The sequence below is a fragment of the Equus quagga genome, chromosome 14 (assembly GCF_021613505.1).
Source record: "Equus quagga isolate Etosha38 chromosome 14, UCLA_HA_Equagga_1.0, whole genome shotgun sequence".
NCBI lineage: Eukaryota > Metazoa > Chordata > Mammalia > Perissodactyla > Equidae > Equus > Equus quagga.
Genome location: NC_060280.1, coordinates 44,331,221 through 44,345,009, shown reverse-complemented (window position 1 = coordinate 44,345,009; position 13,789 = coordinate 44,331,221). Strand labels below are relative to the sequence as shown.

The following is a 13,789-nucleotide window of genomic DNA, read 5'->3' as shown; positions in this document are numbered from 1 at the left end:
GTTTTGGTGTTTTTTTGCTAGTTGCTCCAAACAGTCAATGATTACATTGCCCGATACTGCTCTGGAGGACTCAGACTTACCAACTATGTCAAACCACAGAGGAGTGTTAGCTGGCTGCACAGACACCACCCCCACAATCTCGGTGACTCTATCACTTTCCATGACTGTGAAGTTATAAAACGGCTCATCGAAGGTCAACGGTATAGGTGAAGGGGGTGGTTTCTTAATCCACTCAATGTGGAGGCGGGCTGTGGAGTATTTCTGTGGGCGCCCATTGTCCACCGCCTTTATCTACTCACACATGGAGAGAGCACAGAAAGATGTCTTAGAGCTTGAATCCTCGTGGAAGTTTAGATCTGTCACTCACATGTCGTTGGGCTGAGAGTCCATCCTCATCACAGTGTCAGCAAGAGGAAGAAGAGAGTGGAGATCTGGGAGCATGGGCTTGGGAATTGCAGGGAAACGACTTAGTCACGCAGGGGCCCCACACCACATTCGCCAGAAGGTGATTTGAACAACCGCCAACCTTACAGATGTGGAAAACTTGAAAAACAAATGTTGCAGTTACAATTTTTAGTGTTTTATGGTCATGAATGATAGTTACATGAGTAGGAATAGCCAATTTGACTCCTTATACCTCTGGTGGTGATGCTTGAAAGGGAATAAAGTGCATTGTAAATCCTTACTTAAGTGTGAATGATGTGTATGTGTGTGTGTGTGTGTGTGTGTGTGTGTGTGAGAGAGAGAGAGAGAGGTCGTGTTTTGCAGCTCCTGCCTTCTCCTTTATTCTGGAGAAGCACTCCATTCACACAGAATCACAGAGCGTGATGGGAGTAAGTGTGGGAAAGGCAGCAGCCTTGCTCTAACCACCCCAAAGGCCCTTCAGTTAGGCCAGGTCTGAAGGGGTGAGGAGAGCTCTCTTGGTGGAAGCATGGGCTCCTAGAGGCAGCAGGGTGGGGAGGAGAGTGCCAATGTCTCTTCTCTGTGGTCTGATATAAGGGCTGAGGAAAGCATGTCTCCTCACTCGGCTGAGCAGGGTGAACTGCTAGGGTGTCCTGTACCTAAATGGGGGGATCAAGTCCAACAAGCAGAAACAACAAGCAGAAACAAACAGGAGATAAATCAAAATTTAAAAAAAGGATTTTTAACTATTATATTAAAAATAACATTTATAGGTGCATGGCTAACAGTTAAAGCCTTTTTTTTTTTTTTTTAAAGATTTTATTTTTTCCTTTTTCTCCCCAAAGCCCCCGGGTACATAGTTGTGTATTCTTCGTTGTGGGTTCTTCTAGTTGTGGCATGTGGGACGCTGCCTCAGCGTGGTCTGATGAGCAGTGCCATGTCCGCGCCCAGGATTCGAACCAACGAAACACTGGGCCGCCTGCAGCGGAGCGCGCGAACTTAACCACTCAGCCACGGGGCCAGCCCCAACAGTTAAAGCCTTTTAAGACAGTGACAACTCATAGAACCCTAATGCTATGTGTTCATAGATGGTCACTTTGCCCCAGAAAATTCCTGTGAGATGAAGGACCCTTAAAGATAGATGTCTTAGGTTAGGTTTCCTAGGAGCAGAGCTTAAGATGGGGATTTGAGTACAAATGATTTCGGTTGGCGGGTGGGGTGGGGAAGTGTTCTCAAGAGAAAGGGAGTGAAGAAAGCAGGATAGATAGGGGAAGATGCTAAGCAAGGATGTGGTCTCAGCTGCAGTCTAACCTCAGCCTGATCCCATGGGGAGCTCTGAATTATTAATTGCACCACAGAATTGGATCTACCTGGAGGCAAGAGGGTTGGACTTCTGTAACTGGTGTCAGTCAGTCATTGGCTGTGAGCTGCTGGGTTGGACTGGGAGTGTGGAATCTCTTGGGCCAAGAAGTTCAGCCAAGGACAAGTCTCTGGAGAAGGGGGCAGCTACGAGCTTTTAGCAGTTGAGGGTTAGTGGCATCAGCCTGCTACAGGGGATCTGGTGGGGCACCAACAGTATCCACTATAATCCATCCAGTCCTCAAAGATTCCCATTGGTAAGTCTCTATAATAGCACAACTATAATAGCACATAATACATCAGAGTTTCTAATGGTAGAAATGGGGCTAGTTTTTTACTATCCTCCTTTCTCAGGCCACTGTTCTGGATATGTTACTGAGCAGGGAAAGGAACCCAAGTCCAGCCTATAGGAGTGAAGAGATAAATCAAGGGACTGAGACCATCATTTAAAATAATAAAAGACTGACTGTATACAACAGAGAATGCTGAAGACTAAGAGAAGGATGGCAGATGGCTCCAACTATTGACATTTGTTGGGAGCTCAAAAGTGCCCATCACTTGTAAGGATGACCAGTCCCCTTTCTGGCATAGGTGTTACATATCTAAAGTGGTTGGGGGTCGGGGGAGCACCATATACAACTCCCTTAGATATGGGGGTTTAAGTCTTTATTTGAAATGGTTCCCATGTTTATTTTCATTTTTAATTATATAACAATGAAAAATCAGTTACTTTTTACTTGAGATTGTTTTCTTTTTACAGAATAAACATAGCTGTGATTTGTGTCTCGCAATTTACACAGCTCAATTCATGTTCTATCCCATTGTCAAGAATTACAAGAGTTGTTTTCTTTGGGAAGTCTGGAGGACACATTAGTGATATGTTCAGTGTACATCTGTGCTCAGTACCTTGACAGGATTGAGGGCCACAGGAAGTGTGGTGAGTATGTGATGGAGCAGGCTGTGGACTGGGAATTGGGGAGTGTGCTGATAGGACGCAACCAAAGGAAACAGTCTCGTTATTTAAGAATATCATTGAAACAGAAAGCAGCCTTCCACAGCTCTATGGCTGCCCTTTTTACTCTAAAGATTTATGGCTCAAAGGAACATACACAAGAATAGCCCCATCCCCTGTTAATGTTACTGAAGTTCAGAAAAGTCTTACCGTTAGAATGTCATAACTCCCTGCTGTAAATTGCTTTCGGGAAGAAACCATGCCAGTTTTAGGGTCAATAAAGAACTTTCCATCATCATTTCCATCCACGATACTGTAGGAGATTTCTGCGTTGGGGCCCTCATCTCTATCAAACGCAAAAGCTCTGTAAATGGGTTCTCCCCTCTTCTTCCGGTCACGTTCCGGCAGCTTGATCTGGTAGACCTTCTCTGGGAACTGGGGCTTGTTGTCATTTTCATCCAGAACCTGAACCACCACCCAAATGGTTGACTGTTTTGGAGAGGAACCACCATCTGTCACGGTCACCTGAGTTTTGAAAGAGAAATCATTTTACAATGAAAAGGCAGAAAAACTTTCTCACCACTCCTCCCCCTGCCTGCTCCACAAAACGTCTATTTTGTGCCTTATGACATCTCAACTTTTCTAATTCCTGTAGTTCATGTCAAATGCATAATTTTTCATAGTCTATCCATCAAAGCAGGGGAATGCCCTAAATCCAGGAATGGAAATCATCGGTGAAAAGGTGGGAGGGAGGTAAGGCTCCTGTCGTGGTGTGGAATTGAGAGGGAGAAGAAATAGGACTGACTTTACAAAATGTGCCAGCTTTTATAGACTTATGGACCCAAAATATGCCCCCCATCAGACACAAAAAACAGTATAACCACTATTATATGTTAACCCATAGGTGTTTCTTCCAATCCCTGGGCAATGCTATCACCATGCAGATTCTTTCAGTACTAATTTTTTCTTTCTTTTCCATCTTCATGGAAAACTTGTGATTTTTACATTGTCACTGAACAAAAGGAAACTGTGATATACACTTCACAATTTTGATGGCTGGCTGTAAGTGTATTTGACAGTTCAAATACGTTTTTAAGTCACAGAGTAATTTTCTTTCCTCTCTGAGAAATGGGAGGGGTTTGGACACCCCCTCCCATATCTCTGAGATACTATTTTAATGTGTGTCTATGAAAACTGAGAGAGAGGAGAGAAATGAAGAGCGTGAATATAAAGAATTTGCATGGCAGATATAAAAAGTCTTTGAGTCTTAGTGTGAATATTCTTCTTGGTCAAAATGATGATCATCGCTATCATATTAATATTTAAAGTGCGGATGCCATGACAGTTCATAAAGCACTCCTCCATGTATGATCTCATTCACTTTCCAAAATGTGCTTTTTAGTAAGTGCAGCAGGTTTATTCATTCCTACTTTACAGATGAGAAGATGAAGGTTCAGAGGTCCATTGATACAAAGAGCTAAAGTCAGGCATTGAACTGTTGGTAATACTTAATATTCTGTTTACCCACAAAACCTGGAGGAACCTCTATTTAACCCTTAAATCATTACCTGGAATAAGACAGCTTATCACCTCAAAATATGTATTTGGAGGCTGGAAGGAACATAAAGATGCTTTCAGCATCAACAGGAGAAAACCAACAGTGAATTAAGGCACCTAGTCATCCAGTTTTTCACCCAATAAAGCAACCTGACAGGAATAACAGAAATAAAAGGCCAAAAATGTGGAAAATCAAATTAAAGGCTTTTTGCAAAATGGAACTGCAATCTAGTTTAGTTTCTGTTACAAGTTGCCTAGGAGGATGGCTTTAATTGAGTAAGATAAATTTTCATAGGAAGTGCTTGCTTTCTTTGAAAAATCAATCAAGTTTCCTTCCAAGGTTATTTTCCCAATTGGTTTGCTATGTTTCACAAAAGAAACACGTCAGGGCCAATATGTACCAAGGCTGGATTTTGACTCGAGCTAATTCCCGGATATGCTGAGTTCTGAAGAGTCACATTCTGCTGCTGCAGCCGAACTAAAATGTTACACTCCCAGGTGAGCTGTGTTGACCAAAACACATTGATTTCTTGGCCGCTCAACTCCTCTGTCTCTCTTTTCTGCTTGAACAGCCTCTTTCCAAATCCAGACAACTCTCATTGTCTTCATGCCCAAAATCACCTCCTCATTGCTTGTCAGTGAATGCCCGGCGGTGGGCTCCACGATGGAGCTCTGGTGCTGCTTCAGGGCCAAGTGGCTTCCAGAGAAGGGAAAGACCCTCTTGGCTGTGGTTCACCACTCATTCAAGAATCTTGCTGCTGTAAACACGCTTTCTTTTGGAGTAGACCTGGATTTACAAACCCACATCATGAGGTGTCTGCTTACAGGCAGGGAAGGGTGGCAGCTGCCCAGGCTCATGAAGCAAGTGTGCTATGGGGAACGAGGTCATCTATGTCACCACCTCACCTCAAGCACCCAGGTCTCTTGCTCACTCAGGCCACACAGACATCCTTCAGGTCCTTAAACACACTCTCTTGCATCTCAGGGCTTTTGTAACTGCTGTCCTCACTCCCTGGAGTGCTCACCCCACCCCTTTCCCTGGATCTTGCGTACACATTCTTCAGGTCCAGCTGAAATGTCATTTCCTCGGGGATGCCTTATCTGACCTCTCAGATCAAGTGCCATGTTCCACTTTATCACCCTCCTGAATTATATACTCTTAAATAACCCTGTACTTTTCTTTTGTGGCACTTACTATTGTGTAAATTAATTAAATACAGGATTCTCCACCTAGGCTGATACACTGCATAAGGATAACAACAGACTTTGCCTGTTTTGTTCACTGCTCTCACCCCTGCGTCAAATCACACAGATAGAACACGCTTATTTAGTGAATTAGACTCTAATTCACGGCCTACAATTGGACAATCTCTTTAGTCAAAGTATGACCTGGGAACCAGGTGAAGAAAGGGTTCCTGAGGATCTAGTTGACAACTAACATAGTCTGTCCAGTGTTTTTCAGTCAAAGAGAAACTATGTGCTCTGTTTTGCAGAAATTGATGTCCCTGTTTTGCAGATGTTGCTGTTTTACAGAGAAACTCACACATTTGCGGAAAGACTCCTGCAAATTGTTCCAGCACCAAATGGCCTGAAGTTACCTTAACTTATTAGCATCTTAAATTCTTCTCCTCTGGGAGGGTCCAAACAGATCATGCAATGTATGTAACAAAATGTTTACCTGCTATGCATGCACCCTAAAAAGAACACAGTTATTACAAATAAACATTAATTGTCTGCTCTCTTGTGGATAAATTCTCCACTGGCAGTGACCTCTGGAAAACACTGCTTTGGGAGATATTCCCAGTGTTCTCCATTGCTGTGCAAGCAATAAACCTCTTCTTCACTTACTTCTGCCTTTGCTGTGCTTTTTGGCTCCACACTCACCAAGAGACGAGCTCACAGTTTAGTTACAAAAGCAGTCTCAGCTTGTAAAACCTTTGTAGATCATTCAACGCCCTTTACAACGTCGCCCCCAACTGCTTTTCCTGCCTTTTTGCACATATCTCCTCCATCTCCTTACCCAGGGCTTCAACTACCACCTTGATGCTGATAATTCCCCAATGTGTACTCTTGTGCCTAAGCCTCATTCCCCATCTCCAAACCAACATGTTCAATTAATTACTAGGCATCTGCTCTCTGGATCTCTCACATGCACCTCAACACCTCAAAAGTCACAGACTGAAATCATTACCTTCAAGCCTCCTCCTTTTCCTCTTTTCGTGGTCACAATGAATGACATCTCCATCTACTCAGACACTGGTCTGCACCAGTATCCTGGGATCCATTTAGAGTCTCTGCTCTCTCTATCCACATCCAACCAAACTTGGAAGTCAGCAGGTATCTCTCATGTTCACTTCCTCTGAAACACTGCCCTAGGACAGGCCTCGTTGCTATCTTGCTTGCAACCTTGTCAGAGCAACCTCCTGGTCTCCCTGCTGCTAGCATTTGCCTTTGTGGTAAAGTCTTATTTCTTCCTTAAAAATCTGATCATGTCACTGACCTGCATAATGCCCTTCAGGGGCTCCTTGAGGACAAGGATCTGGGCTGGCCTTGATTATCACCATGCACTATCTGCCCTTTTTCTGCCCTCTATACCCAGTTACACCATGAACCTAGAGGTCCTGAGTATGCCATGTTAATACACCTCCACTTCATTGCACGGCTGTTTCTCTCCATGGAATGCCTTCTTTTGGGAATACACCTGACTCACTCTAGAAGCTTCAATTCAAATACTCCTTCTTCTGCAAAGCCATTTGTGCCTCCTGCAGATTGATGTAGGCTCCCTCAGCATGTTCCTACTCCACTGTGTGCATAGCTCCAGGACACTAATTATCATTCTGCATTTTTAAATGTCTCTTTGCTTGCTGGTCTCCACTCAGTCCTTCCAGACCATGGGCAACCTGAGGTCAGGGACTGTCTTTTATTCATTGCCATATTTTGGCACCTAGTATAGCTCTAACTGCCAGATAAATGTTTTTGAATGAAATTAACAGTGAATTTACCCAAAACTTTTCTCTTGATAATAAATGGAGAGAGCATTCAGACACTGAAGGGTCTCTGTTTCTTCATCTATAAGAAATGAAGAGATTGATAACATATGATTTCCCAAGTGTTTCTTGCTCTATGATCTTATGAATGAGGGTCAGGTAGAGGTGGACACAATTTTAACCATGCACTCCATGGTTCATACCCACCTTATATCATTGAGCACACTATCAATCTCATGATTACTAATAATGATTTCTAGCCATTTCCAAAACTGTGCTGGCCATTGTGGACACTTATTCACAATCAACTAAAACAATCTATTCATGTGTTTGGCTCCTTCAGTACATTGTGAGCTACTCAAAGGAAGGGACCTTATCTTTTTCATCTCTTTCCATTGAACCTAGTGTACTCTCAATAAATGTTTACTGAACTGAACTACATTGTTGCTAACCTCAAAGTCTTAATTTCCATTATTATTTCTCTAGACCCGTTCATGTTTCCAGCCGTGTTTGTACCTGGAATACTAATCATTGATGGTTCCAACAGATTCCCATATTTCATGCTGCCCTTGCCCTCAGCTCATCACATGGAACTGGCCTATATGGAAGGAGTAGCAGCCCCGGAGATCAAAGTAAAACTAACTGAGATAAATATATCATCTCTTCCTCTGCATCATTTTTCACTAATGATGCAAGGAATTAGACATTGTTTAAAAACTATCCACGTGTCCTCATGCTCTGCCACAACCTGACAAGAGAATACCAAGCCTCCTAACCTAGATTTTCTGCTCTCATTGTCAACCAATAATCAGTGGTTTGGCAATTAATCAAAAGCCTGAAAGGTTAATTTCATTAGGTGCTTACAGCACCTAACAAAAGGAACCACAAATAATTCAGTCCCACTGAAAGGACAGTATAGCCCATTTATATGCCCTTGTGGTCTGTGACTACCAGGCAGAGCCAGAGGCAATCAACATGGCCCAGTGGATTATGATGACACAATTACAAAGAGGAACATTTTTTAAAGACTATCCCTGGAAGATGCAAGAGTTTTATAGGAGCAAAAATGGATGGACATTGGGGCTGGCCCAGTGGCGCAGCGGTTAAGTGTGCACGTTCCACTTTGGCCGCCTGGGGTTTGCTGGTTCAGAGCCCAGGTGCGGACATAGCACCGCTCATCAAGCCATGCTGTGGCAGGCATCCCACATACAAAGTAGAGGAAGATGGGCATGGATGTTAGCTCAGGGCTAGTCTTCCTCAGAAAAAGAGGATTGGCAGATATTAGCTCAGGGCTGAGCTTCCTCAAAAAAAAAAAAAAAAAAAGGATGGACATTGAGAATTCTAGAGTTCTGGCAGCTGGTGGAAGGCCATACTTCTCACTCATTGAAATTGCCTGATGTATTTATTTTTGTTGTCTCTCTCCCTCCAGTAGAATATAAGTACTCTGCAAGCTGCCCGAGGGCTGAGACCTTGTGTCTCATCCACTGCCTTGTTGTCAGTGATTACACGAATGTCTGAGAATATACTGAACATTTCTAAGATGGAGTTCAATTCTGGAATTCTCCTCAACCATCAATTCATCATAAATGGGTATTTCCAGGCTAGTATATTTAAAGCTGTAAACATCTCTTCAGGGATTATGTATCTCCCTCCCTTGCTTTATATTTGTCCTTACCAATTTATCATTATCTTGATATACTATATATTTCATTCATATGCTTATTTCATGTCTGTCTCTATTAGAATATGAGCTTCATAAAGGATGAATTTCCATCTCTTTTGTTCACAGATGTACCTTAACATCTACAACAGGAGATGCAGTAAGCATTCAATAAGTATTTGTTAAGTGAATGAAATATTCATCCAATGCCTTTCAGTTATAAAACTCTTTTTGAGGAAATTTGGGAGAGAAACCAACCAACCAACAAAAAGACATGGATTCCTACTAAATTCACTGCTCCCCCATGCCCCAAATCGTCTATAATGTTCTGGACCTACAATCATCTGACCTCAGTTTAGATATTTTTCTTTTCTTTTTTTTTTTTTTTTGAGGAAGATTAGCCCTGAGCTAAAATCTGCCACCAATCCTCCTCTTTTTTGCTGAGGAAGACTGGCCCTGAGCTAACATCCATGCCCATCTTCCTCTACTTTATATGTGGGATGCCTGCCACAGCATAGCTTGACAAGCAGTATGTAGGCCTGCACCCAGGATCCGAACTGGTGAACCCTGGGTTGCCAAAGCAGAACATGCGAACTTAACTGCTGCGCCACTAGGCTGCCCCTAGATATTTTCAATAAGAAGAATTCAATGCCTTATGAAGCAGCCCATTTGTTTGATGAGTTCAGTTTTCACAAAGCTCTTCTTAATACTCAATCTGAGTCTACCCGGCTATGCATAGCATACACTGCCTGTAGCCCCCTATAGACTACTTTTACTCTTTGTAACTCTAAGGAAAAAATCAAATTCCTCTTCCACATTGTCCCAGTTATTCACTGCTGTATAATCCAAAACTAGGTGGCTTAAAATAACCACAATCTTTTATTGTGTCTCCTGGTTCCAGGGGTTGAATGGGCAATTCTTTCTTGTGGTCTCTTGTAAAATCACAGTCAGGGCCTGTCACCATGGGGCATGGCTGTTGGTTGATGGTGGCTGCCACTGTCTGGGACCTCAGCTGGGGCTGAGGCCAATGGCCCTAATACCTACAAGTGACCTCTTCATGTGGCCTGTGCTTCCTCACATCATGGTGGCAGGGTTCTAAGAGTAAAAGTCTGAAAGAACTGAAAGTGGCATGTGCCAGTTTCTTAAGGCCTGCCCCCAGAAATTGGCACAGCATCACTTGATCCATATTCTATTGGCCAACAGTCCCTGAGTCTAGATTCAAGGAGAAGGGTCATAAACCCCATCTCTAGGTGAGAGGATGGTTAAGTAATTTGGGGGGTTATATTTTAAAACTGACATACTCATAAAATCCTTAAGGATGTTTGAGAATCCTCACCCCAGATTGAAAAACTCTAATTCATATAATCATCTCTCATACATAATGGATTGCTATTCATTATACTGGTCACCTCTTTCAGAAGTTTTCCTACATACCAGCTTCCTTCTTAAAATATGAAGGACAAAACAACAGCATATCAAACTTACTCAGACCTATGCAAACTACCTCTGTTGTCCTAGAGACAATCTTATGCCTATTTATTTACTCCATGACTATGTGTATTTTGGGCGGCAGCTCTGTCACACAGCTCTGTGATATGCATGAATTAAATCACTTAGGTCTTTTTCCCATGAAAAGCAATAAACGATAAGTGTGTGGTTTCCTTTTGGAGGCCTAAGTGCAAGATTTTACATTTGTCTCTATTAAATTTCATCTTATTGGAGATCTTGGCTGCCCACTCTAGGCTGTAGAGATAATCATAATGATAACAGGTAATAGGTATCAAAAGCTTGCGATGCATCAAGGACTCACTGTGAGAGACACAGCCTATGATCCTTTAATTCCTTTAATTGTTAAAACAATCTCATGAGGTAGGTACTATTATTACACCTATCTGATAGATTAAAAAAACTGAATTTAAGAACTTGTTCAAGGTCACATACTCAAAAATGGCAGAGCCCTGTTTTAATCCTGGAAGTTTGGTTCTGAACAGGGATCATCAACTACAGCCCATGGGCCAAATCTGGCCACCTGTTTTTGTAAATACAGTTATGCGCTGCATCGTCTTTGTCAATGATGGACTGCTGTCAATGATGGACATCTTTGTCAATGATGTCAGTGATGGAAGGATATAGTGGTGGCCCCTTAAGATTAGTACCATATAACTTAGCTGTGTTGTAGGCTATACCATCTAGGATTGTGTAACTATTGTAGAAAGGAAGAAACCATTCTAGGTTCTTCTGGCTAGTCTAAGAAATAAGTTGACGTAAGACAGATTAACAGAAGAAAAAACAAACAAAAGTTTAATAACATTTATGCATGGGAGAAACCCAGGAAAACTGAGTAACCTGCCAAAATGGCTGAAGCCCTCACCTTAAATATCATCCTCAGTTAAAGACAAAAGAAGATGTTGGGGGTGGGGAGAGTCAGGAACTTAAAGGGAAGGAAGGCAATTCACAGGGAGGTGAAAAGGAGCAAACTTTCAGAAAACAAGTGTTTGTTTGGCCACACAGAAACAGAACAACACAGAAGGGGGCGCAACAAACAAACCTTTCTAGGTTCCTCTCTGTCTAACACCGAGTTCATGTTTTGCTATGGTGACAGCTCACTTCCTGGGACAGGTTTTTTAACGTGAATTCTTTTAGGCAGTTAAGGGGGAGGTAACAAGAAAAACTTTCTGAGTCTTTTGTTTCTTAAAAATAATCAGCCTAAAATAATCCTCATATTAAAGAGACAGACTTTGGGGTGGCAAATTTTGTTCCCCTTCAGTACACTCTACGATGTTCACACAACAATGAAATTGCCTAATGTTGCGTTTCTCAGAATGTATCCCTGTCGTTAAGTGACACATGACTGTAAAGTTTTATTGGGACACAGCCACATCCAATCATATTATCTACGAACATATTATCTATGGCTGCTTTCCTGCTCTAAAGGCATAGTTGAGTAGTTGAAGCAGAGATTGTATGGGTTGCAAAGCCTAAAATATTTATTATTTGGTCCTTTACAGAAAAAATTTGCTGACCTCTGGTCTAAACAATTATGTTCTGTGCCCTCTTTTGTTATATCATTTATTGCATACCTGCTTTGCTCAGTCCTCTGCATGATAATTTACAGGGTCACAATTTTTCACAAGAACTCTGTAGGCATTGCCATTTCTATTACATAGCTGGAGACAATGAGGCTCAAAAGCTAAGTAACTTTTGCAAGGCCACTCAACCAGCAAGTGACAAAATGCGGGTTTGTACCCAAGTCAGTTTGGCTTAACAGCTCATGCTCCTTTCCTTACCCTGTACAGCCTGTGTAGAAGCATCTGTTAACCATCTGTTTAAAATTCCCTCCCCAAGTGTGGCTTTGGATCAACATCAAGCTTGTCGCTATGCTCCCTGAATCAAGCTTTTCCCTCCTTTGATAACTGGGACCATCTTTGACTGTCTCCAGTCTTTTGGCACCTTCCTGTTCTCAGTGGCTTAAAAACTGCCACCAGGTCGTGGGTCTGCAATGACCCAGCTGCAACTTCTTTCAGCTCTCCAAAACTTGAGACCCAAACTTATTTAGTGCTGTTACACTTTCTCCTACTGTTTTGTTACACTTCTACATCTTCAGCTCCCCCTCATAAAAGTTGCTTTATCTTCTTTCTTCCTGATAATGGAGGTGGGAGGAGGGGCTGGGTGGTCCCAGTTTCTGTTCTCTCTTATTTATTAGGCACTTAGTGTTTCCTCTGTGCAGCCACTCTTCTAAGTGCTTAACAGATATTAACCTGTTTATTTGTCCTACATCAGTCCCAGGGAGAAGGTGGGATGATTATCCCCATACTACAGATTAGAAACAGGCACAGAAAGCTGAAGTTAAGTGGATTCAACCTGGTCTAGGGTCTGTGCCCCTAACTACCACCCCACATCGCCTCTCATCTAACACTTGCTCCAACTAGTGAATGTGGCCACGTTCTCCTTCCTCTGAACACAGTTCGAACATGCCTCAGCACCATAGTTTTAGCAAGGATGGCAAGTATATGGCATGTGGGCTGTGCTACTCCATTCTGCCAGCTGTACCCTGAGGCCACAGTAGACACCAACAGTTTACTCTTCACACTGCAGGTGGGATGTGGTCTCAGCCCATCCAAGATGGAGTTCTCCAGAGCTCTGTGCCAATCCATCTGCCAATGTCTAGGCTGAACATCCCTCGATCTAGATGTCACACCCCAAATACTAAGTATCTTTGCAGTCATACTTGGCTGTCGTGTACCTTCTCCCTATCCTGGCACTGCCCCTTCTTCTTCCCAAGTACTTTGTGCCCTTATTCTGAGTCTCCTGATTGCTATGAGCTAATTTTAGTCCCTGATACTCTTCTAAAGCAGAAGACAAAGCTCAAAAGAGATTTATTTTTCCTTCTGCCTCATTATCAAAAGTCTCAGGGCCCAACTAGTACATTTCACGCAAGGAAGAAATTTAAAGATAAAGCCATTTAAACTAAGGCAAAGCTTCCAACCACATGCAACAAGTAGGTTTCAGATATGCTACAGTATTGATCCTCCAATCCTTTTGGGTAGGTGAGTGTGACTTCACATAGCTGGACCCCAGGACTAGTCACCTCTGGCTTGGGTTAGCTTTTCTCTTTACCTAAAGGTATTATACAAATATTATCATCTTCTATGTGCACCTTAATGGGAAAAAGATTAGGAAGCCCTGTAATAAATTACTAATGATATAAGTACGTTACCCTTCTTTTGGATCTGATTGCATTTTTAAACAGTATGCCTAGAGAGGTCACTGGATCCAAAGGACACACTCTCTATGGGCAGGACTTTAGATACTATGACTGTTTAAAATTAATTCTGGTGAGGTTGCCTACCTATTTTCATTTTTTCTTACAAG

At 42.5% G+C, this 13,789-nt stretch overlaps 1 protein-coding gene across 1 annotated transcript in view; it reads right to left on the bottom strand.

The window, feature by feature from the left end:
• The window catches only part of FAT3 (FAT atypical cadherin 3), a 615,042-nt gene that overhangs the window by 123,100 nt on the left and 478,153 nt on the right, over nt 1–13,789 (bottom strand). The window contains 2 exon segments of the mRNA XM_046684612.1: nt 81–291; nt 2,924–3,238. Of these exon segments, the coding sequence (XP_046540568.1) occupies nt 81–291; nt 2,924–3,238 (526 nt within the window).